Genomic DNA, 22,694 nt, shown 5'->3' with positions numbered 1-22,694 from the left:
GGTGGCCGGACATGTGGAGTGAGCAGGGGTGGCAGCGCCTAGTATAATGTATACTTTAACAGGAAGTCACATTGCAATGTTTGTTGTTGCTTTTTGTGGTGGTTTAGCACAAACATTACTTATACCAGTGTCATTGACTATCTCTCCCCCCCCCCCGAACCTTTATATATATCCTATATGTTTTAAAATGATTTATTCTCTCTCTTTCTCTCTCTCTCTCCCTCCTCCCCGCCCCTGGCCACCATTTCAGCAATGCTATGTTCCATTTTCACTTGCCTGGCCGCACTTTGCCTGTTGGAACCGAATTCAGAGCTGAGCCAGGTAATTGTACTGCGGAAGTTCCTTCTGCAGAATTAGAGAGGCAAGCCTGAACAAAACTAGGTGGGGAACCTGGAACTTTGTGTCTGGGATTTGAAATTTGCATGGCCCACCCACCTCTGTTTTTGGCTTTCTCATTTTGCTCCCAGAATTGGGGAGAGGGGAGCTGCTGGGGTTCTGAAGTGCCTATCTTCCCTGTTGGCCCTTTATTTATTTCCTTCTCTTTCTCTTGTTCTCCAGATATGCCCATTGCTCTCAGCATTCACTGGAGCAGGAGCCACAACCTCTGCTACTACTTTCTCAGTCGCCCAGCAAAGGAGAAAATTGGTAATGCAGTGTGCAAGTAACAGCTGCAATTTTATGTGCATTGTCAAACCTCCTCATGATCCATCCCAGAAAGACTCTTCTCGTCATATCTGCAACGGAACTGTGGCATTTTTAAGCTGAGCTTCGGCCTCCTACTCCTGCCACTTGTGGGCTCCCATCCCCTTGCTGCTTTCTCCACTGTAATGTCTAGTGTTCCCATGATACAATATTGCTGTTCAGAGATGCCAGTTTTGGCATAAGCCTAATCTGTGTGGCAGTGTAGTTCTGACCCTTGGCCTGATGTAAGAGGGTCCACAATAGCCGTTCGGCCCTGTGTACTTGAAGGAACCTCTCACCCACCCCACCATCATTTAGCCTGGACACTGAAGTCCAGCTCGGAGGGCCTTCTGGTGGTTCCCTCATTGCGGGAAGGGAGGTTACAGGGAACCAGGCAGAGGGCCTTCTTGGTGGTGGCATACTGTTGTGTTTTGTATATTCTTTTGGAAGCCACCCAGAGCGGCTGGGACAACCTAGTCAGATGGGCAGGGTACCCCCTCAGTGTGAAAAAAGATGTAGGGGCAAATAGCAACTCATAGGAGGCTGGATTCTTTTATTTATAATATTTTTATTAAATTTTTAATTTTACATTTCCAAATAAACATTTTACAAACTTTAAAATATACAATGGCATCCCTTCTTCTCTTTCCATGGTTCATTTTACATATCATACATCCCTGCATATTTTACTATAAGCATTCAAATGAGTTTTCCATTTTACATCCACCAAAAATTATTTACTCTGTTGAATTTATCTTAATGCTGCCAGCATTTTCAGTTGCATACAGTTATTTTCCAGATATTCAGTAAATGTTTTCCAGTCTTCTTTAAATGTACCATACATTCTTCTTCCTCTCTTCTTCTATATGTTCAATCTGCATAAATGAAGGGTAGCACTAAGCAAAAGGCACTGTCTCTTTCCTTCCTGCAGGCCCCATCATTCATAAGCTCTTTCATTCCTTTCCAGATTCTGATCCAAAACCGGACATAGTTTGGCCCTGTGCCTCTCCACTCATGTACTCAGCTGTCACACCTTGCTCCTGTTACCTGGCTTTTGCTTGTGAAGATGGAACTATTACGGTTTGGGAAAAATCTATTGGTGAGCTTTTTCCTTGCCAGCTTTCATGAGATTGCCATGGGGCTATTCCCTCGCGAACCATAAGCAAAGGCACTTGGTGAATTAAAAAAAGGGGGGTTCCAGAAATGAGGTACCACAACCAAAAACGTCCTGGTGGTGGTGGCACCCTGAGCATGGTGTCCAAAGATCTTAATGATTGGACCAATCCATGTGGTAAATGGGGTCCTCCCTTAAAGAGGGCACATGTTGCAGGGAGACCTGGCAACCTAACCCTGTATTGTGGGTGGGTACGCTTGGATAGCCACAACACCCGATTGGTAGGTTCCTTAATGTAGGGTTCAGTCAGGCCAATGGGACGCAGGCTAAACGGATCAAGGGACCTATATATACCTATGCATGTGACCCAGAGCTTCCTCTTTCGGTGCGTTCATCGGAACACCCGCCCACCTCTCCCTATATTTAGGGCTTGTGTGCTTAACCTTGCTATGCCGTTGTTTGTCGTCTGTCATTGAGACAGGAGCACAGCAGGAATTTCCCCACTTGGCTGATTGGCTGTTGCCATTTGGATTTTGCCTGCCGCATAGCAAATAGTCACAGCGTAAGGTTGCGGATAGGCTCTGGTTCAGGTGATAGGGATGGGAGAATGCTCTCGCCATCCCTATGTGAAGGGTATTCCGTTAAAGGAATTCAGGGACTCAATGGTTTGGTCAACCCCTGTGAGCGGGTTGTGCCCGTGCCTCAGTCCAGGGGAGCATTTGGGTGGCGGAGATAGCCTGTTCCTGGCTTTCCACTTATCCAGGTGTTCACCCTTGGCTGACTTATGCTGGTGCCCTGGGTCAGCGCTACCTGCAATGGTGTAGGGAGCTAGTTGAACCAGAGCCTATGCAACCAGTCACTTGCTGCAATCAATAAAGTTGTGGCCTAAATTCTGCCAAAAACCAAACCAAAATTTGAGTCTTGTCTGAATTAATTTAAGGAGGAGGTTTAAAGGTCTAAACACGCAACAGCCATGAACCTCCAAGTACTCTGGATCCAGGTTGCTTAAGGATTTGTAGGTCAGGCTTCAGCAGCATGAGGGGAAAAACAGGGCCATTCCATCAGCTCTGACAGGAGACCAGCTTCGTTTGATTTCTCTTCTCCCTGAACTGTTTCCATTCCCGCTAGCCACTATAATAACTCCTGTGTAACTTTAAGAATTGGTGCATGGCTTTGTTAGTTTTCTTTTCCCTTTCGTATCATGTATTTTAGATTATTAGACTGTAGGTGAGCACCCTTCTTGTTTTTACCAATCTCATGTAACGATAAGCCAGCCACTCTGGGAGCCTTTTTAGCTTAAGAGCAGGATAAAAAAACACTTTAAATAAATAAAACCTTGCACTTTGAATTGTGCCTGGAAACAAGTGGGTAAACTAAGAAATATAAAGAAACACATCTTCTAATATGCTACAGCATGTGATAGATGTGGGCTGGCCAGCAAATTGCAAAATCCAAGCATTGGGTAAGTGTGGCTCTCAGATGTGAAGAATGGATGCTGTCAGGTCACACCCACCCACCTATCAGCCAGTCTAGTAGAAACCATCAGTCTTACCTTGGCCAGGAGAATCCTGCTGTCATTCCTGTTCTCCCTCTGTGATGTTTATGCTTTCCTAGGGTTCCCATTGTCTGTGACTGTGCTCCCGGATGGATACGTTATACGAAGCATCCAGTTCATGCCAGGTTTACCCTCACTCTGCGAGAAAGCGCCTGGCTCCAGTGAAGTTCTTGCGAGCACCAAAGTGAAGCTTCTGGTGTTGTGCACAGATGGGTCTCTCCACATGATTACATCGGGGGCCAAAGAATTTGACACCAAGCTGCTGGGGTACGGATGAGGCAGGATCCTGGCTGTTTACAGACCCAGAACCTTGTTTGAAGGGTGGGAGAGGTTCTCCTATTGAGAGGACTCTTTAGCCCAGGCCTTCCAAAGACAAATAGGGCTGCATACCTTGTCTTCCACTCCTGTACTTCCCGGAAGAAGAGGGTACTTCATTTTCTAGTCCTCTTTTTATTGGAGTTGGCTGGGACTACTCTGGTTCCAAGAGATTATTGGGAGTTGGAATTCATAGTTGTGGCTGGAAAATACCACCCAGAGGGACAAGGGAAGGCCACTTGGGATACAAGGGGGTATTGTTAGGGAAACAGAGCATAAGTAGGTAAAGGCAGGTGCAGATAAACTAAGTGACCTCTAACAAGATAATCCTGAAGGCCAAGGAACTGGGTGAAATGTGGAAGTCCAGTTTCTCATTAATTAAAATGAATACCTCCACTCCTAGAGTTTTAAAGCATTTAGAGGAAGTTCCTGATATATTCTCAGGATTTCACCCAGCAATCCTGACTGACAACATAGTGTGTTTTTTTTGGGGGGGGGGGTGTTTGTTTTTTGAGAAATGAAACCAAAGTGGAAATCTGAGACTTGTGTTGTTTAAAAATGATAATAAAATAAAAGAACACATCAGGCTATGTCTGCTGGAAGCAATGACTTTTGAACATTGTAGAACACTCTGTTGGCCTCATTTGCAATATGAAGCAAAACCAAACCATTTCCCCAGAATAGTTATGTGAATCCACCTCTCTGCTCTCACTGATGTGCTTTCTCCGCAAGATGCCCAAAGAAGAAATGCACAAAGAGTAACACAAACTTGGGTTTCTTTCTTAGGCCTGAGACTCCCAATCAGACCATCACTGCTATAGCAACCATTTCTTCCTTACCTGATACAGTGAGTGTTTTCTGATTACCTCCCATAATGTCTTCTGCATCTTCTGAATACCAGAATTGTGAAAGCAGTATTGCGGGTGGCCGGTGGGGGGTGGGGAGAGAGGAGATACTGTTTTAGTTAGATTAACACGCCAAGATTAAGGTATCTGGGCATGAAATTTTCAGTTAAGACTTACAATTTCTTGTGGGTAGAGTATGGATGCTGTATAGACAGCTAGCCCATAGAAGTCTGTGGGCAGCCATAGCACATCTAAACTGGGGCCTAGAGTAGTTGTCAGACTTAAAAAACTCCCCACTATCCACATAAACTATGCTTGTATACTTAAAAGCACACAAAACCAAAAGGTCAGTAGCCCTAACAGGGGCTGTCCAGTCCAACAACAGTAGTGATCATCTGTCTACAGTTTATATTGAGTTGAACTGCTTTTCTCTCCATGTGGAGAACTGAGGCTAAGAAACTGAGTTTTCTCAGCATCAGTTAATACATTTTTGGCTGAAGTGGGATTTGTACTTCTGCCTAGCCCTACATCTTTCATCCTCTGGATTTTGAGGGAAGGAAGAAGTCAGACTGGTAGGCTTTGGCCCTGTTACGTTGCACTGTTAAAATCCTGAAAAAATCTTCTGCTCAGCTGTGCCTGCGAATGTGAAACATAACCTACCTGGGAAAAAGCCAAGACCCACTGCTGATCCCATCCAACAAAGTAGCTATGGAAACACTATCAGCTCATTAGGAGGGTTTCTGTCATAAGTGATGAACTTTCATTATTCCAGGTGCTGCTTTTTTTCTGGGATGGCATGGTCATTCTGATGGACACCACCACAGAAGATTATATTTCCCAGTTCATCATGCCTCCCTCCTACAAGGTGGCAACTTCCTGGCAGCCCGTTTTTTCTGTGGATACTCAGGGCCAATACTTGCTGCTCCAAGGTAGGATCTCCTAGATACAAAAGGGAGCAGGCACTCAAAACTCAGAAATAGCACTTGAAGGCATTCAAGCCCTTCCCCTGAAGTGGGAAGACCCCATAACATGCCTCAGGTGGTTAGCAAATGTCTTTCTATTGTGGTCCCTGCAGCATCACAGAGAACTCTTTAAGATGCCTGCTTGTTGTGCCCTAGCTTGGCTCAATCCAGGAGATGATGGATTAAAGCAAGGGACTTACTGGCATTGCAGGGCCGCATCTGATAGGGCAAAGTTAAAAGAGACCATGCAGGATTACAACAGGCAAGGCAAAGCATGGCCTTTCAGGACCCTGGACAGGTAGCTGTGGCAGATGCCGGCTGAAACTTGCCCAAGGAGAGCTGTTACAGTGGTACCTCGGGTTACATACGCTTCGTGTTACATACGCTTCAGGTTACAGACTCTGCTAACCCAGAAATAGTACCTCAGGTTAAGAACTTTGCTTCAGGATGAGAACAGAAATCGCGCTCCGGCGGTGCGGTGGCAGCAGGAGGCCCCATTAGCTAAAGTGGTGCTTCAGGTTAAGAACAGTTTCAGGTTAAGAACAGACCTCCGGAACGAATTAAGTACTTAAGCCGTGGTTCCACTGTATTTCAGTAGCATGCTGAGGCCCTGTGGTGGAGGCTGACTAGTCTGGACCTGCAGATAACTTGCTACCTCTGAGGTGCTTGTCAGTGTTTCTCAAAAGGGCTGTTGTCCGATTCAGCAGCCACCAACCCCTATTATGCAACTGAGTCTGAGGAGTTAAGTAAAGAGTCACACAATCTGAACTCTATGAGGGCAGAAGGAAAGTTGCTTCTTGGGCGATGCCTCCTCCCACTGAGTCTTCCTCTGACCTGGGAAGATGGGGGAATTGAGGCTGGAGAACATAATACTGTTTGGCAGCCCTGTTTAGGGAACTTTTTAGTGTTTGAAGTTTTATTCTGCTTTTAGTGTTCTGTTGAGAGCTGCCCAGAGTGGCTGGGGAAACCGAGCCAGATGGGCAGGGTATAAATAATAAAATTATTATTATTATTATTATTATTATTATTATTATTATTATTATTATTATTATTTTATTTAATTATCATCATGCCCTCTCTCCTTTTCCCTTCCCCCACTTCTACCATTCTATTTTTCTAACGTCCTGTTTAAAAGAAAAGGATTGCTTATGTTTTCTTCAGGAATCTCTAGTACAGTGGTACCTCAGGTTACATACGCTTCAGGTTACAGACTCTGCTAACCCATAAATAGTACCTTGGGTTAAGAACTTTGCTTCAGGATGAGAACAGAAATCATGCTCCGGCGGCGCAGCGGCAGCAGGAGGCCCCATTAGCTAAAGTGGTGCTTCAGGTTAAGAACAGTTTCAGGTTAAGAACGGACCTCCAGAACCAATTAAGTACTTAACCTGAGGTACCACTTTATATATCACAACACACATATGGGAAGAAGGCCAAGATCTGATAGACAGATGGGGTGGCCATGTGCCCTACTTTTCAGAGGTCAGACCTCAACTTGAGGGAGTCCTCTATTTGGAAGGCTGCCCAATTAAAGTTTGGTTAATGGTAAAAACAGAAGAAGTGAGGGCAGGAGCTTTGAAGCTGCCCAATAGTGGTTAACACTTGAACAGGAAACAGAGCAAGGACACAGGTCACTTGCCCAGAGTCTTCCCTGATATGATGCAATATATTTCTATTTAAATCACAGTAATTGCTTCTAGATTTGCACCTCTCTCTCTCAATTAGCATTTGAAAATCTTTGCTTTCTTTAGTCCTCTTTTGCTGAAGTATTTCCTCTCTTTTGGCGATTTGGAGTTTTTGAATAATTTTTTAATTGATTGGTGGTTCACAAAAATCAGTTTAAGAACATAAAGCAAGCCTTCTAGATCAGGCCAATGTGCCCATTGAGTTCAGGATCCAGTTCTTACAGTGGCCAACCAGATGCTTCTACTAAAACTTCTGTAATTACAGAACCCACCCTTCCAAAATTTGCAACTTTTTTTGCTTTGTATCTGCACTGTAGACTGTTGTGGTATGTAAAATTTCCTGTGCGGCCCCATTGCCTTGCCGCCAGGTTACGTAGGAGAAATTAGATTGCCAAGTCAGTGGTTTTAGCTGAAATGTGGCCCATTTGGTTCAACAGTGAGCATGCACCAAGCCCAGCTCCAGCTGCCTTTGACCATATAGTTCAAGGCCTGAACTTTCATTAGCCCCAACTAGCCAGGACTGCTGAGAATTGTAGGGCAATGGCATCTCAAAGGCCACAGGTTCCCCATCTCTCGATGGAAGACTCATGCCATGCATGTGCAAGATTGTAGTTCATAATATTTCCAGTCAAATTGCAAGTAGCCCTCCCACCCTGTTTCTGAGGCAATGAAGCTTGCATGCAGCAATTTACAAGCTGAGTGACTTCCTTTCTGGTCTAATTCCTGGCTAATTAACAGTTCCCACTGTTGTAACCTCATGAACAAATGAAGGTGGCATATACCGTTAAACCCCTGACCCATCTAGTCCAGCAGGGTCTTCTCTGACTTGCAACGACTCTCCTGAGTCTTAGGCAAAGGCCTTTCTTATTATTGGCTACCTGATCCTTTCAATAGGAGATGCTAGGGATTGAATCTGGGGCCTTCTGTATGCAAAATGTGCTCACTTTGAGACTGCTGGGCTTTTTTGGTCCACGGGAAGTGAAAGTGAGCGTCACATTTGTAAGTGACACGAAAAAGCCTGCCCGCCCCCGCATGGTTCTATCCAGTTCTTATCAGGTTCCTTTTAGTTGAGGGAATCTCCAAGGGAGAAATGTATCAATTAGCAGGCAGCGGACTTTCAGATATCCTACTGCAGTGATCCAGCACACCCGCTGTTTAATGTGGAATCTCCCTGTGTCTTCCCTCCTCTCTAGAAGTTTCCTGGTCCTATTTATTAAACTTTGTTGCTTGCACCTGGAGGCAAGAACCAAGAACCACTCTGCCAAGCTGATAAGCCTATTGTATCAATGAATGAATGAATGAGTTTGTCTGTTTGTCACTGTCAACCACAAAGACTCAAATTACTTTCAACAGTAGAATACAGTCATACCTTGGAAGTCAAATGGAATCTGTACCGGAAGTCCATTTGACTTCCAAAACGTTTGGAAGCCCAAGCACGGCTTCTGATTGGTAGCAGGAAGCTCCTGCAGCCAATTGGAAGCCGCGGACACCCCGTCGGATGTTCGGTTTCCAAAAATAGTTTGCAAACTGGAACAGTCATTTCCTGGTTTGCGACGTTCAGGAGCCAAAACATTCGGGAGCTGAGCTGTTCAACTTCCAAGGCACGACTGTATGTGATTTAAAAACAATAACACATTAGTGGCTTGCGACTCCTAACAAATTTCTCCCACGGGAGTACAGCCCCCAAAAGAGAAAAATAGTGCCCATCCCAACTTGTGTGTGTGTGTATTTCTCTCTTAGCAAGCTGTTTTCTTTCTGCCCACAGGGGTCAAGCAGCAAACTGAAACTATTTTCATCTTTGACTTCACGACTTACCCATTCATGGAAGCTTTTGCCCTGAAAGCCGAAGAGCCACCCGAAGCCTTAGCCGTAGTCCTACCCTGGGACAAGCGCTGTAACATCTTCCTAAAAGATAGGTAAGTTTCTTGAATCGGAAAAAGACCTGGAGCTGGCGAGCCATTTTTGCTCATGTGATTGCGACAGGGGACCGGAGCAGGAATGTTCTCTGGAGAGATCAGCATCCCAACTCTCCTCTGGCATAGCACCAAGGACATAAGGAAAACATATATTCTGTTCAAGCTGAGTTCAAGGTGCTGATATTGGCATGCACATCTATACACATCTTGGGGCCCAGGATACCTGGAATATAATCTCACCCATCACATACCCAACCAGTTGCTTCACCAGTCTCCAGGAGGGCAGATACCATATAATCAGGATGCCCATTCTGGGATTTAGGCTTATAGTGTGGCAACAACACCTGCCCTCTCTCCCATTCAATGTCCAACAAGTGCTGTCTCTATTGACTTTTGGGTGCCTCTTGGAGACCTTCTGTTCCCAACAAGCCTTTTATGTGGATACTTTTATCCCAGCCTTTCTTTGCACTGGACTTGAAATTGTTTTCATAAACGTTTTTATCGCTGATGTAAAAACTGATGTTAATTGCTTCAGGATGTTTCAGGGGAAGCAATTCATAAATGAAATAAACAATCCACAGGATAGTGGCCACTGTTAATGGAGCAACGTGGTGTACCCCAGGTCCCAAGATTTACAGATTTAATAGCAGCCATATGCCTATAGATCAGTACCTGCCCTGACAGTTCAATACTTTTGAATTGTATATTTTGGGTGCAGTAGAGAAGACTTGTGATCTCCTTGGATAAACTATGTATCAAGCCCCAATTTCAGGGAAGATTGCATACTACATTTTTTGTGATGCGTTCCACAGGGTGCAATTTGTTTGTAATGTCATCAGATGGCAGTACAACATGATCCACACAGATGAGAACCATGAAACCTTTCCTTATCCTGAGTATTCCCTATTCTGAGCGCTAAACTGGCCTAAACTGCCATCCTGGTCTCCTTTGAGATGAAAGATATAATTTGAATTAATAATAATAATAATAGTAATAGTAATTTTATTTACTCATGCTTTTATACTACTTATCCAATTGTGTCCTCTAGGTGGTTGACAGCATGTTAAAACCAATGCAACAATAATATGAAACAACCAAAACCAGTTAAAATGGTACGAGGAGGTGATGAGGATTAATTGCATTATTTATAAAAGTTTTTATATGTCTCGTTTTTACATTTGTCCCGATCACTTACTTTTATGTGGCTGTTATAAAAATGAACGAATGTGAATCACTTTGAGAACTTGAAAGTGAGAACTACGAAGGATAAGCCTTACTTACAGTGCTGGGGAGCACCATTTTGACTTAACTCCTTATCGCTTAACCATCTGGCACTGAGTGAATGAGGCATGGCAAAGTGGGCTCAGGCAGGAGCCCAGGGAGATGGAATCTCTGTCTTTGTCTCATTGCCAGCTTGCAGCGGCTGTCCACAATTAGCCAACAGATGCCCGAGTGCTGGAGCCTGCTGAAGAACTGCGCAAAATCCTTAGCAAAGGGAGAGTCACAAGAAGTGGTAGAGGAAGAGGAGACTAGGTGAGTTGGTCACTCTCAGAGGCTGATTTCGTGTTGCCGTATCTTTTACCAACCCATGCCTGTTATCTTAATGGCAGCTGCTTATCCATCCTTTGCCAGTCCAGGCGATTTCCTAAAGCAGGTTATTTTACTGACATGAGGAGCTTTTTACCCTTTTGCCTCCTGCTAGGAAGGATGTTGGATGCAGGTAGTGCTGTGGGTTCAACCACAGAGCCTAGGACTTGCTGATCAGAAGGTCGGTGGTTCGAATCCCTGCAATGGGGTGAGCTCCTGTTGCTCGGTCCCTGCTCCTGTCCACCTAGCAGTTTGAAATCACGTCAAAGGGCAAGTAGATAAATAGGTACCGCTCTGGCGGGAAGGTAAACGATGTTTCCGTGTGCTGCTCTGGTTCGCCAGAAGCGGCTTAGTCATGCTGGCCACATGACCCAGAAGCTGTACTCCGGCTCCCTCGGCCAATAAAGCAAGATGAGCACCACAACCCCAGAGTCGGCCACAACTGGACCTAATGGTCAGGGGTCCCTTTACCTTTTTAGGAAGGATGTTATTGACCAGTTAGTGTTAGAAAAATGTCTGTGTCTCATGGTCCTCTATGCCCTCTGCCTGGTTCCCTGTAACTTCACTTCTTGCAGTGATGGAACCACCAGAAGGCCCTCGGTGCTAGATCTCAGTGTCCGGACTGAACGGTGGGGGTGGAGATGCTCCTTCAGGGATACTGGGCTGAGGCCGTTTAGGGCAAGCACTTCAGTGATACAAAACGAAGTTAGAGGGACCCATTTTTTAAATATTTAAGAACCATCGAAAGCATTTTGAAACAATAAGCACAGTGAAACATTAAAACTTAAAAACAGAGATAAGGTAAAGGTAAAGGGACCCCTGACAGTTAGGTCCAGTCGTGACGACTCTGGGGATGCGACGTTCATCTTGCTTTAGTGGCCGAGGGAGCCGGTGTGTAGCTTCTGGGTCATGTGGCCAGCATGACTAAGCCACTTCCGTCGAACCAGAGCAGCGCACGGAAACGCCATTTACCTTCCCACCGGAGCAGTACCTATTTATCTACTTGCACTTTGACATGCTTTTGAACTGCTAGGATGGCAGGAGCAGGGACCGAGCAACGGGAGCTCACCCCGTCGTCGGGATTCGAACCGCTGACCTTCTGATTGGCAAGCCCTAGGCTCTGTGGTTTAGACCACAGCACCAGCTGCATCCCAAAAACAGAGGTGTAGGACTTCAAATGATAAAATCAAAACCTTTGAGCTGAGTCCTGTAGGATAATTGGCAACTCTTGGGTTACCATGAAGGGTTGTGCTAAACTAGGGTTGCCATATTTCATTAAGTGAAAATCCAGACACAAAAGTTGTGTCCGGATATGTATGGGAAATTCCAGGCATATGGCAGCCTTAGCTAAACCCATTTCCTGTCCCTTGTGAGCACAGCACCTAAAAGTGCAGCCAACTTCTAGCTGCAAAACCCTACTCTGGGTTCTTTCTTGCTTCCAGCTCCAATGCATTGCACTTGCTCCAGCCCAGAGACCTCTGGAAAGCTTATATGGTATAGCGACTGTGGTTGTGCCTGCATACATTTCCTTCCCAGCCTTGCATATGGTACTGTTAAATCAGCAGTTAATTCTGCTTTCCTGCTCTAACTTCTTTCCCAGGGATACTGAAGAGCCATGACACATCGGCTGGCACAGTAGTCAGAGGACTCAGTGATGAGTCAATGAATTACATTCTGTATGGACAGCATCCTTGCCATTTGCTTGAGCACTTTGAGGAATTCTAGCAGTGAGCGTAACTTGGCTATTTTGTCCCATAACCTTTTTTTGGATCCTTTCAAAGAGCACCTGATCCACCATCACAAGCCTTCAGGCTCTGAACCCAATAGGTAATGAGTTCCAAAACGGGAATAGACTGTCAAGCTTAAAGGGCAAACCTTGTTAAAACGTAATTAATGTCAGAGAAGGGCAAGGGGGAAGTGGAGCAAAATACAGGAGACATAGGCAAAGATACTGGGAAACTGGAATATGTGGTGCTACAGAATATTGAAGAAATCTCTGCAAGTGCGCTAAGTCTACTGTCTCTTCCATCACTGCCTCCTCATCTGCTCAGAACCTGAACCTATAGATAGGGCCTAGGTTTGATTGCTTTTTAATTCTTGCAAGGCACCTCCCAGTATTTGACATCTTAAAAATGAATAGTACAATACAGCAAATAAATAACAACAGAAGACACTACGTTCACTTTGTTAATATGGGAACCTTACATGCAAATAAATTGCAGAGGAGCAAGAAAATGTGGTCTGTGCTGCTTCTATTTGCAGGTACTTTTAGTGGTGGAGATACAGTCACAATTGTTTCCCACTGGCAGTTAGTTGTATTTCCAAATCACAGTGGAGCGCTCTTCATTGGTCCAGGGTCCCACAGGCTGCAAGGTGGCTCAAACATAATGGCAATCCACGGTTTGTGTGGACAAATGAATAGGAGCCTTGGAATGATGCACACCCTCTTTTTTTGCATACCTGTCTCTCATCCTGGTTTGAGGCATATTAGAGTTTGGCATTGAGTCTGAGCCTCAGAACAAGGATTTGCGCTTAATAGGATGAAATGGCACATCATAGTTTGTTTCACATCCAGGGTAGAGGGCGAAAGCACGTTATCTCAAGGCTTCTTTATGTTTGTTCACATTTTGCTAAACCATGGTTAGGACTGTAAGTCTGAAACACCCTGCTCTTTGGGACTGCAATAACCTTTCACAAAATGGCTCGGGGGTTCCTTAAAAAGCTAACAAACCTACTGTGGAATAAGCTTTGGTGAACTTGAATCCGCGTCTCAGCGATCCAGTTGGGTAGTACTTGTGAGAGCTGGCAATCTTGCTTATGAGTTTAAGAGGTATTTTCCGAGCAGAATGTCAACAGCATAACTTTCCACTAGAGAGCGCTGCATTGCCACAGCCAAAGTAGGCAGCTGATTCAGGAGTCTTCCTTAAAATGCAGACAAACCATCAGCATATTTATCTTGTGTGTTGATGTGGAAATACTCCTGACAACCATCTTAAAAGTTTAATCCACAAATGTGAATAAGCCGTAGGCCTCTGGTGTGTTGTTAAGCTGTCTCTTAGGGCGACGCTTTATGGGACAATTTGGCTTTCATCCTAAGGGAGATCCTCCCCCAACATCAGCATATAATTGTAGCAATCAATTATTATTAACCTGGCTTTGGTAGTCCTATGGGTACAGCAAGCCAACAGCCATCATCAATGTGATGCTGGTGTTTTGTGTGTGTGGCTGTGTTCTGCAACATGCCATTGATGCAATAATAGGTGCATCATTAATAGTGGATTTATAAGCATCATTCTGCGATGCTTCCCTGTTATCACATTATTACTGCCTGGAGGGACACTCGTTGTGCTGTAATCCAACAAAAGTGGGACAACCCCTCCACCCCCGAACATTTGTAGCATAAACGTTACAGGATTTTAGCAGGGAGCTACAGGACATGCACTAATTGCAAACGAAGCGGTTCTCAAACAGTATCGACAGCGGAATTGCGGACAACTTCTCTGATACCATCATGCACACAAGTCATCATGAATGCACAATATGAGGACGGTCTGGAGGGGACATACGTTGGGATACTATGCATTTCTAGTGCAGAAGGTGAGGAGAAAACAGAAGTACTCTAAAGCACACGACAAGCAACTGTACCATCCGTACCCAAGTGTCCTTGGTAGCACTGCGAATTCCCACTCTCATGTCAGCCAGGCATGAATGGAGCCAGTCGAAGCATAGGGAGTTGAGAGATGCTTCCACAAAGTCCCTCCACCATGATATACACAGAATACACTATCTGCTAGACACAGAGATAACAGAGTACCTTGCATGGCATGGACTGCTGCAGAAAGGCAGCAAAAGCCCAGTTACTGTAAGCTTCTTGCATTCTCTGAACTACTCACGCACACCCATTTGTCAGCAAGACACAAATGGAAGGGATTTTTTTGTTATTAAAAAACAGCACAGCTAAACTGAGATCCCAGCATTGCCATTTAAAGTTCTCCAACCCACCTATCCTATTTGGAACAGAATCTGAACTCCTGCTTTGTGATTTGGCTTTTTCAGTGCAGTTTCATTTAAGAGACTTTTAAAATCCATTTCCCCTCTGAACATTATAGAGGGGTCTCCTTGCAGCGTAATTATTTTGTTAGTAGATGCACGCATGATTTTCTTGTACATTCCAGCCTTTTGAAAATATCTGGTTGTGTTTTCATTTGGATAGCGCATTGTTAGAGTAGTTGCTTCCATGCACTGCTAGAACATAGGGTTATTTTCCTTTCTATTGTCATGAAACAAGTATAAAAGCTAAAGTCATTCTAAATTGTGTTCTACCTCCCAAGAAGGTCGTCTGGCAGTTACGAAGCACTGCAGAAATGATTGATGAGATACTTTTTAAAGGGCATTCCTGTAATTGCCAGTCTAAAAGACCTGCAGAGTAGAATTTTAGTGTTGATGATTAGGAAACCTTTGTTAACTGATTTAATGTTTCTCTGTACACACAAAAACAGGAACCCATATATTACATCATGTTTGGGGATCTTGAATTTGGAGACAGTCTCACGCCACAGTGGCTATTGCAATATGTTAGTATTAATTTAGAATTACCAATACTGTCTTGATTACTTGAAGGATTTGGCAAGAATCAACAAATGTCGAGATAAATGCAAATAAAAGATTTAGTTACTCATTGTCTGTCATTTTGTGTAAATCGGCTTTGAAGCTTGAAGTGCCAGTACAGCAGCATAAAACAGGGAGATGGGTAGTTGTTGCAAGCTATTGCACAGGCTACCCAAAACCAGGTGTGTGACCCGTATACTTATACTTGGAACAGTTACTAATGTAGTGATAGAAACAATCGGAGGATGGAGAATTGCCACACATGCAGTGAGATGGATTCTGTAGAACCAGCACTCGATGCTTGAATTCAGATGTTGGTTTGGATAATGCAAGGATTGAAAGACAGCAACATTTTGAGACTGAGATAAGTAAGCGTAGGAGAGAGAAGCGAGATGCTAATGATCACCAGGAAGGGAGTGCAAAAAGAAGCCCTTCCCAAAATTTCACCATGATCTGTGGGTGCAAGGTTGAGGCTATATATAGATTCTTGCCAGCAGTTCAATTGTTTGGGTGGCTGGTTCCTCCACCAGAGAGAATCAGCCCCAGCTGCCTCTGTTTTCAGAAAGAAATATACAGCCTTAGGCCAGGATGAAGCGACCAGGAATAGGTTGGCCTTGAACCATAACTAGATTCCTGTTCTAGGTTCCTTCAAACCCTTTTTAATGTGGTTCAGAAATCCAAAGAGCTTTCCTGGCTTGTAATTTCTGCAAGGGCCCTGACTAATTGGAAGAAAATAACAACCGTACCTGAGAAGCAAGGAGAAGGGATCTAGCTAAGTTAAAGAGAGTCATGCATGGAATCAAGAACGACCAGAAATTGTTTTTATATGCAACAACAGCGGCAAGGTTACTCCTAGCCCAGGTCTGGAAACACCACAAATACCAACAGTAGAAGAATGGCAACAGAAGGTAATGGAATATGCAGAAATAGCCAAATTAACTGGGAAAATTAGACAACAGGACAAGGAAACATTTGAAAAAGAATGGGAAAAAATTATGTCGTATATAGGAAAGATAAGATGAAATAGTGAAACCAGTAGAATTGGAAATAAACCTCATAACGGGAAAGATTAAGAAAAGTGATGGATAATGAAAAGAATAAGAAGCAAAATGTATAAGGAGATTAATATAACTAACAGTAGTTGTAAATGAATACAGGCAACAAGAATTGTATAAACAGGAGGATTTATTTGTTTATGGATATACTATGGACAAATATGGAAAATGAATAACAATATACAAAATGGATGAAAATAATGCGATAAAATTATATGTGATATAAAAAACCAGAAGAAGGAAGGAGGGAAGTCAGCGCTTAGGAGCAAGTATAAATGTAAAATGCAACACATTATGTGTATGTGGAGTATGTAACCGGAAAACTAATAAAGATTATTGGGGGGGGGGGCAGAGAGATTCATCTATGGAGTAAAGCAGGCTTGAAGGAAAATGTGGAGCAGCCTACCAAGCATTAAACTCATGAGGTGCGCATTTTTGGGGACCCCTGAGATTCTCATTTATAGGAAAGAATCTTCCTGACGGGCATTAGAACTAAGACAATAGATAATAATGTTGGCGATATGCCTGGAAGAGACATTGGCCCATGGACACAGGTAAACTGTCAGCAAGCATAACAATACAGAATAACTGAATGGTCATGGATGGTTCCTTAGCTAATTAGGACACTGATCCAAGTGGCCAAAGTTCCCCACATTGAAGAAAATGGAAATTTAGACTCCATTTGATTGCTAGTGGAAGATGCTTGCTGGAAGGAAGCCTCTTGTTCTTGCCAGAGTTAATCCATACTTCAAGAGAGGTAAATACTTCCATTAAATATGGCAGAGTTCCAGGGTGTAATTGGGCAATACACACACACACACACACACACACACACACACACACACATTTCAACTGATGTTGCTGTGCAATCCCACGCCTAGCTGCTAAAGGAGATTTTCCAGTTTAGACAAATGCTGCTTTGTTGCTTTGCAGTGGCACCACACTAATTGCTCATATCGCAGCCAAAATAGCTACATAATTCCAGGGGACGTGCAGAGTTCTAGCCGAACCAAGCTTCTCAGTAACACATCTCACTGGTTCTATGGCATAATATTTACTGAGGTTTTTCCTTCTTAAAGCCATGTAATTGCCTGCAAGGGGATAGCAAACCAAATTATAGCTTTGTCATACTTTAGTTTCCAAATGAGTTCCCTGGGTTGGCAGGAAAAGCAGCTGTGGAGAGGACTTGTTGTGGAGAACCCAGGTGAGGGAAGGGTTTTGAGGGGCTTCCCACAAACCTGCCTAACACAGGTGTTGGGAGCCTTTAGCCTCCCAGTTGTTGCTGAGCTAGATTTTCCATCAGCCTTGGCCATTGGCCATGCTTGCTCAGGCTAATTGAAGCTGTGATTCAGCAAGATCTGGAAGGCCAAAATTTCCCCACTCCTGCCCTAACATTATTTTGCCACATCGAAAGCAAATAGGGGCTTGAGAATCAACAAGACTGCTAACAAGCTTCTAACTTTGCCTTTGTCACGATTATCCTTTGGCTGTGAAAATCAGCAAAACTTTCTGAAATCTTCATGAACTTAGCCAAATCTTTAAGCACAAGTTCCTGCAGCCAATCGGGAGCCGTGGAAGCCCCATCAGATGTTTGACTTCCGAAAAGATGTTAAAAAACCGGAACACTCACTTCCGGTTTTCGATCATTTGGGAGCCAGAACGCTCGACTCCCAAGGCATTCGGGAGCCGAGGTACGACTGTATGTGCCTTTAGATTTGATCACACATTTTCATTTTCCAATTGTCCTGTCTGTTTGGGTGGAAATTCCTTTGTGCTCTTATCTGTTATTTGTATTTGTATTTGTGTGTATGTGTACAATTGTAGCTGCTGCTTTTAATTGTTGTCTTTCAGTGTGATTTGATTTTTTATTTTATTTCTCTCTCCCCCCCCCCCCCGATTTTAATTCTGTCTTGTACATTGGGCCAAAGGGCGGTGTTGAAATGGTATTAAGTTAAATATAAGAAATATTATATAAACAACCTTTCTAGCTATAGCAAATTCCCCTTAACCCTGACTGGGCAGGGATGATTACTTGTGCTAATGCCCTACTCTCTGTTGAACAATATTGAAGCCATATTTAATATGGGAAAGGGTTATTGCAATGCTATCTGCACTATTATGGCTCACTCCAAACCACATAGCTAAGTTTTTAATTAAACTTGCCAATGTTTTCCTTGGTTCCTGCCGTTCCTGGCCCAAGTAGCAAAACAGTGGGGTATGTTTGGCTTAGTTTCTGTTATGGTTTATTGAGGAATGAAGGGGGAAAGATAAGCATTTTGGCAAGGAGGTGGGATTCACAGTTTTGAAACGACACAGGCAATATGCTATTGTGATGACAGGACATGAATTTATGTGTGATTGTTTTAGAAAGGGCAGAAGCAGGGGGAATTGGACAATTCTGGTGTTCTTTATTTCTTGGGCCATTTCTCTTAGTTCAAAACATTATTTCTCAGTTGATATGAAGCATTTTTATCCCGCTCTTCAACTAAAAATGGCTCTTAACAATCATAGAATCACAGAATCATAGAATTGCTGAGTCGGAAGGGATGCTGAGGGTTATCTAGTCGCAACTCCCTGCAATGCAGGAATCTCAACTAAGTCATGGATGACAGGTGGCCATCCAATCTCTGCTTAAAAACCTCCACAGAAGGAGAATCTGTTCCACCGTCAAACAGCTCTTACTGCCAGAGAGTTCTTCCTGATGTTTAGCCAGAGTCTCCAGTAATAAGATAGTCCTTGCCCTCAGGGTTACAATACAAAAGACACAACAGAAAAGGAAAATTGATTGGGAGAGAGGAGAAAAACATCAAATCAAGCACTAGTTCTCAGCTTTGAAGTTCTTGAAATGATAGAGGTGTATAATATTCTGCACGGCACAGAGAAAGCGAAGGAGTAGTTTGTCTCCATCTTTCATAATACCCAGGAAAGCTTACCTGGTGCAGTCCCTTATCTTTTTAGTGTGTTTTTAAAAATATCACCTGGGCTTTGTTGGGACTGATGAGTTTATCTGTTGTTGTTTTTCTGTCATGCTTCCCTATTATGCTGTATTAATCCTTTCTTTGTTGATAAGTGTATTGGCATTTTGTGAACCACTTGGGGGGAGGCAATAAAGCTGTAAAGAAATATAGCATTCTCTCTGTTTCTCATGTTCAGGTGTGAGTGCCGCTGCTTATGAAGTCAAAATGACACAAAAGAGGAAGGTATATGTAGGCTTGAGCATTGCTATCTTTCTAGAAAAAGAGGAGCCGAAACTCACCAGGAATTCTCTTAATTTAGACCAATGTTTCCCAAACTTGGGTCTCCTCCAGCTATTTTTGGACTACAACTCCCTCCATCCACCCCTACCTAGCTGGACCAGTGGTCAGGGATGATGGGAATTGTAGTCTCAAAACAGTTGGAGACCCAAGTTTGGGAAATACAGTGGTACCTCAGGTTAGGAACTTAATTCATTCTGAAGGTCCGTTCTGAACCTGAAACTGTTCTTAACCTGAGGTACCACTTTAGCTAATCAGGCCTTCCGCTGCCGCTGCGCCACCACCGTGCAATTTCTGTTCTTATCCTGAAGCAAAGTTCTTAACCCGAGGTACTATTTCTGGGTTAGTGGAGTCTGTAACCTGAAGCGTATGCAACCTGAAGCGTCTGTAACCCGAGGTACCACTGTAATGATTTAGACCTTGAGCGGGGAGTGAAACACTTTTCCCTCTGGTCTTTCTAGTGAGAGAAACTCTCTAAACAAGGAGTGGTAAACAGCATGACAGTTATGTCCTTATGTATAAGCAGTGCTATTTTTCTAGAAAAAGAGGTGCTGGGACTCACCACGAACCTCTCCCTCGTTCTCTTAGAATGGCAACAGCGCACACCTGAGAGGTGCCAGAGCTGAGTTCTGGCTCATTCTGGCTGGAAAAGAGAAAAAAAGCCCTGGGCTTGAGGAGATTTATAAAACTACATTTAAAAATCCCCCCAAACTGCCCAATGAGGACTGACCATCCTCGGTGGCTACAGGATTGTTGGGGTGGGTTGGGTTGGATTTGAGTCTCATAGATGGCGGCATTGACTAGCTGGCTGTAACAATGAAGAGAAGCATTCCACGTTGCAGCTTTTGGTTTCCTGTCCTGTCTGTGAATGCTTAAAACAAGCAATATATTTTTTTTAAAAAAAGAAGTGTAAACCTAAAACATAGTGTGTCAATGAGACAATGTGCCTAGTAACAATTTAGTCATGCAGTTACATTTATCGGAGAGCAAGAAGCGACTGCAGTTCACTGTTGAATGTAACCTTAATGGAAAACTGGGTCATCAATAGGGCTGTGCTTTGGCCGAATCCCAGATCCTGAACAGAATTGACCCAGAATTTGGACAGAGTGGGTTGAGGCAGCCCAAGATTGGATCAGATCCACACCAAGCAATCCAAAGCAGTCAGACAGCAAGGAGAGGCTTTGCGTGGCCATCCCCGAAGCCAGAAGAGCAAGGGGGATCGGTGCACACCAACCCCTCTTGCTCTTCTGGCTTCTGGGATAGCTGCACAACCTCTTCAGGGCAGCGGGATAAAGGCTCCCCCTGCCCTGAAGAGGCTGTGCGCGACTAAGCCCAGAAGCTAGAACAGCGAGAGGGAGCGCTGCGCAGCGTTCCCTTTCACTGTTCTGGCTTCTGGGATAGCTGCGCAGCCTGCATTCGCTCCATAAGACGCACACACATCTCCCCTTACTTTTTAGGAGGGAAAAGGTCTTCTTATAGAGCGAAAAATACGGTACATTTTCTGTAAGTCTGCTTCCTCGTTTGACACCGTGCCCCTGCGTACTTCTCCTATGGGCATTCCAGAGAGGCAGTGAAAGAGAACAGAAGTAGGCGAGATGAAAAGGTGGGATTGCCTTGCCTCTCTTGTGGGCGATGCACCCAACCTAAGAGGGGACAGAGTGAAGGGCAGCAGGTGTCAGCACTGCCTGTGCCCCCCCCTTTAAGCAGAGGAGGGTGAAACAGCTCATTACCACCATTACTATCATGAACAAATGATGTGCTGACTACATCTGGTTAAATTATCTTTTCCAAACAACTCTCCTAAGGATGAGCAGATAGTTAGTAGTTGCATTGATTCAAATTTTATTTGTAAAGGTATAATAAAAACAAAAACCAAACTCTACACTCAACACACCAACGACGTCTCATAGTGCTCTGCTTTATTAAGACTCAGTGCCGGATTTACATATAAGCTAAACAAGCTATAGCTTAGGGACCTACGCTCTTGGGGGCCCAAAAAAATTCAAAGAAAAAGAACCCCAAGGATGTACATTTCCAAAATATAAGATAGAAAACAAATAAAATGGCTTTAGATACCTATTAGGTCCATAAATTACCATATAGCATATACTCAACAGTGGCAATTTTTTGTTGACAAAGGACAGCTGGACATATAAAAGGCCCCATGATCTTCAGTAGCTTGGGGCCTCCTCAAACCTAAATCTGGCCCTGTTAAAACTGGATAATTTTTCATCTCTGTTCTGTTAATTTGGAATTATTGGTTAATCTGAGAAACGGTGTTGCTCAGATATAATGAACGGAGAATTTTAAAGCACAACTCAAGTTATTTTGGCCAACTTGCAACAAGGCAAAGTTTTCAGGGGCTCTCTTGCTGCATTGTTGTTGTTTTGAGCAAGCAAGCACAGCTAGGTGCTGTGATTTTTACTTACATTTGTAATATTGATTACAAACAAAGCTGAACCTGACAGAAAGAATGGTGAAGCCCGGAGAGCATTTTTAAAGTTGAACAGAGGGAGATCAGTTATAGCATGAAGTATGTTACAGCAGATAAAAGGGCTAGTCACATCTCAACAGTGCCGCTGCAAATACATACTGAAATTTCAAAGCACTAATGGAGAAGTACATTTAACACAGTGGCTTGCCTGAAGTCAATGGATATAGCCTTATATTGCTTTCCACGTCAATTGTTTTGATACCAAACAGTCAATACTAGCACTTCTGCCTCTACATCTGCACTGATATTTGCCGAAGACTGGGATTCTAATGCCTGTTGTCTTTGTCGGATAGTGTTCTTGAAGCTACCAGCATGAGTTTGGCCAAACTGCGGGAGGCAGTGGAAGACAGGAGTGCCTGCCGTGCTCTGGTCCGTAGAGTCACAAAGAGTCAGACATGACTAAACGACTAAACAACAACAACAAGGGATTCTAATGGGAAGCAGCAGAAGCATTCCTACAGGATCCCAAAACATGAAAAAGGTAATAGTCACAGACTGTTACTTAGCTTGGTGGGTACTAGAAAGGTACCTGCTGTCTGAGACAGGAATTGACATCATCTTAGAAGAATCATCAAATGTTGTATTCTTCTTGGGAGAAGATGGCCTAGTATTTAATGGTTTATCCC

At 43.8% G+C, this 22,694-nt stretch overlaps 1 protein-coding gene and 1 long non-coding RNA gene across 4 annotated transcripts in view; both read left to right on the top strand.

Annotated features, from left to right (window-relative positions):
- Window positions 1–12,892, top strand: part of WDR93 (WD repeat domain 93) — a 28,483-nt gene extending 15,591 nt beyond the window's left edge. For all 3 annotated transcript variants that reach the window (XM_083712636.1, XM_083712638.1, XM_083712637.1), the window contains exons 10-18: window positions 251–321; window positions 559–645; window positions 1,649–1,780; window positions 3,410–3,617; window positions 4,452–4,512; window positions 5,283–5,439; window positions 8,920–9,070; window positions 10,484–10,603; window positions 12,258–12,892. In XM_083712636.1, the coding sequence (XP_083568762.1) occupies window positions 251–321; window positions 559–645; window positions 1,649–1,780; window positions 3,410–3,617; window positions 4,452–4,512; window positions 5,283–5,439; window positions 8,920–9,070; window positions 10,484–10,603; window positions 12,258–12,276 (1,006 nt within the window). In that variant the 3' untranslated portion in view covers window positions 12,277–12,892. The remainder of the gene's footprint in view (window positions 1–250; window positions 322–558; window positions 646–1,648; window positions 1,781–3,409; window positions 3,618–4,451; window positions 4,513–5,282; window positions 5,440–8,919; window positions 9,071–10,483; window positions 10,604–12,257) is intronic.
- The window catches only part of LOC310831850, a 65,573-nt gene extending 49,328 nt beyond the window's left edge, over window positions 1–16,245 (top strand). Inside the window, exon 2 of the long non-coding RNA XR_014558024.1 lies at window positions 14,317–16,245. This is a non-coding gene — a long non-coding RNA (uncharacterized lncRNA). The remainder of the gene's footprint in view (window positions 1–14,316) is intronic.
- Window positions 16,246–22,694: the final 6,449 nt, after the last annotated feature.

The sequence above is a fragment of the Podarcis gaigeae genome, assembly GCF_964106915.1.
Source record: "Podarcis gaigeae genome assembly, chromosome: 14".
Lineage (NCBI taxonomy): Eukaryota > Metazoa > Chordata > Lepidosauria > Squamata > Lacertidae > Podarcis > Podarcis gaigeae.
The sequence above is the reverse complement of the archived record's forward strand: the minus strand, read 5'-3'. Positions and strand labels throughout refer to the sequence as shown.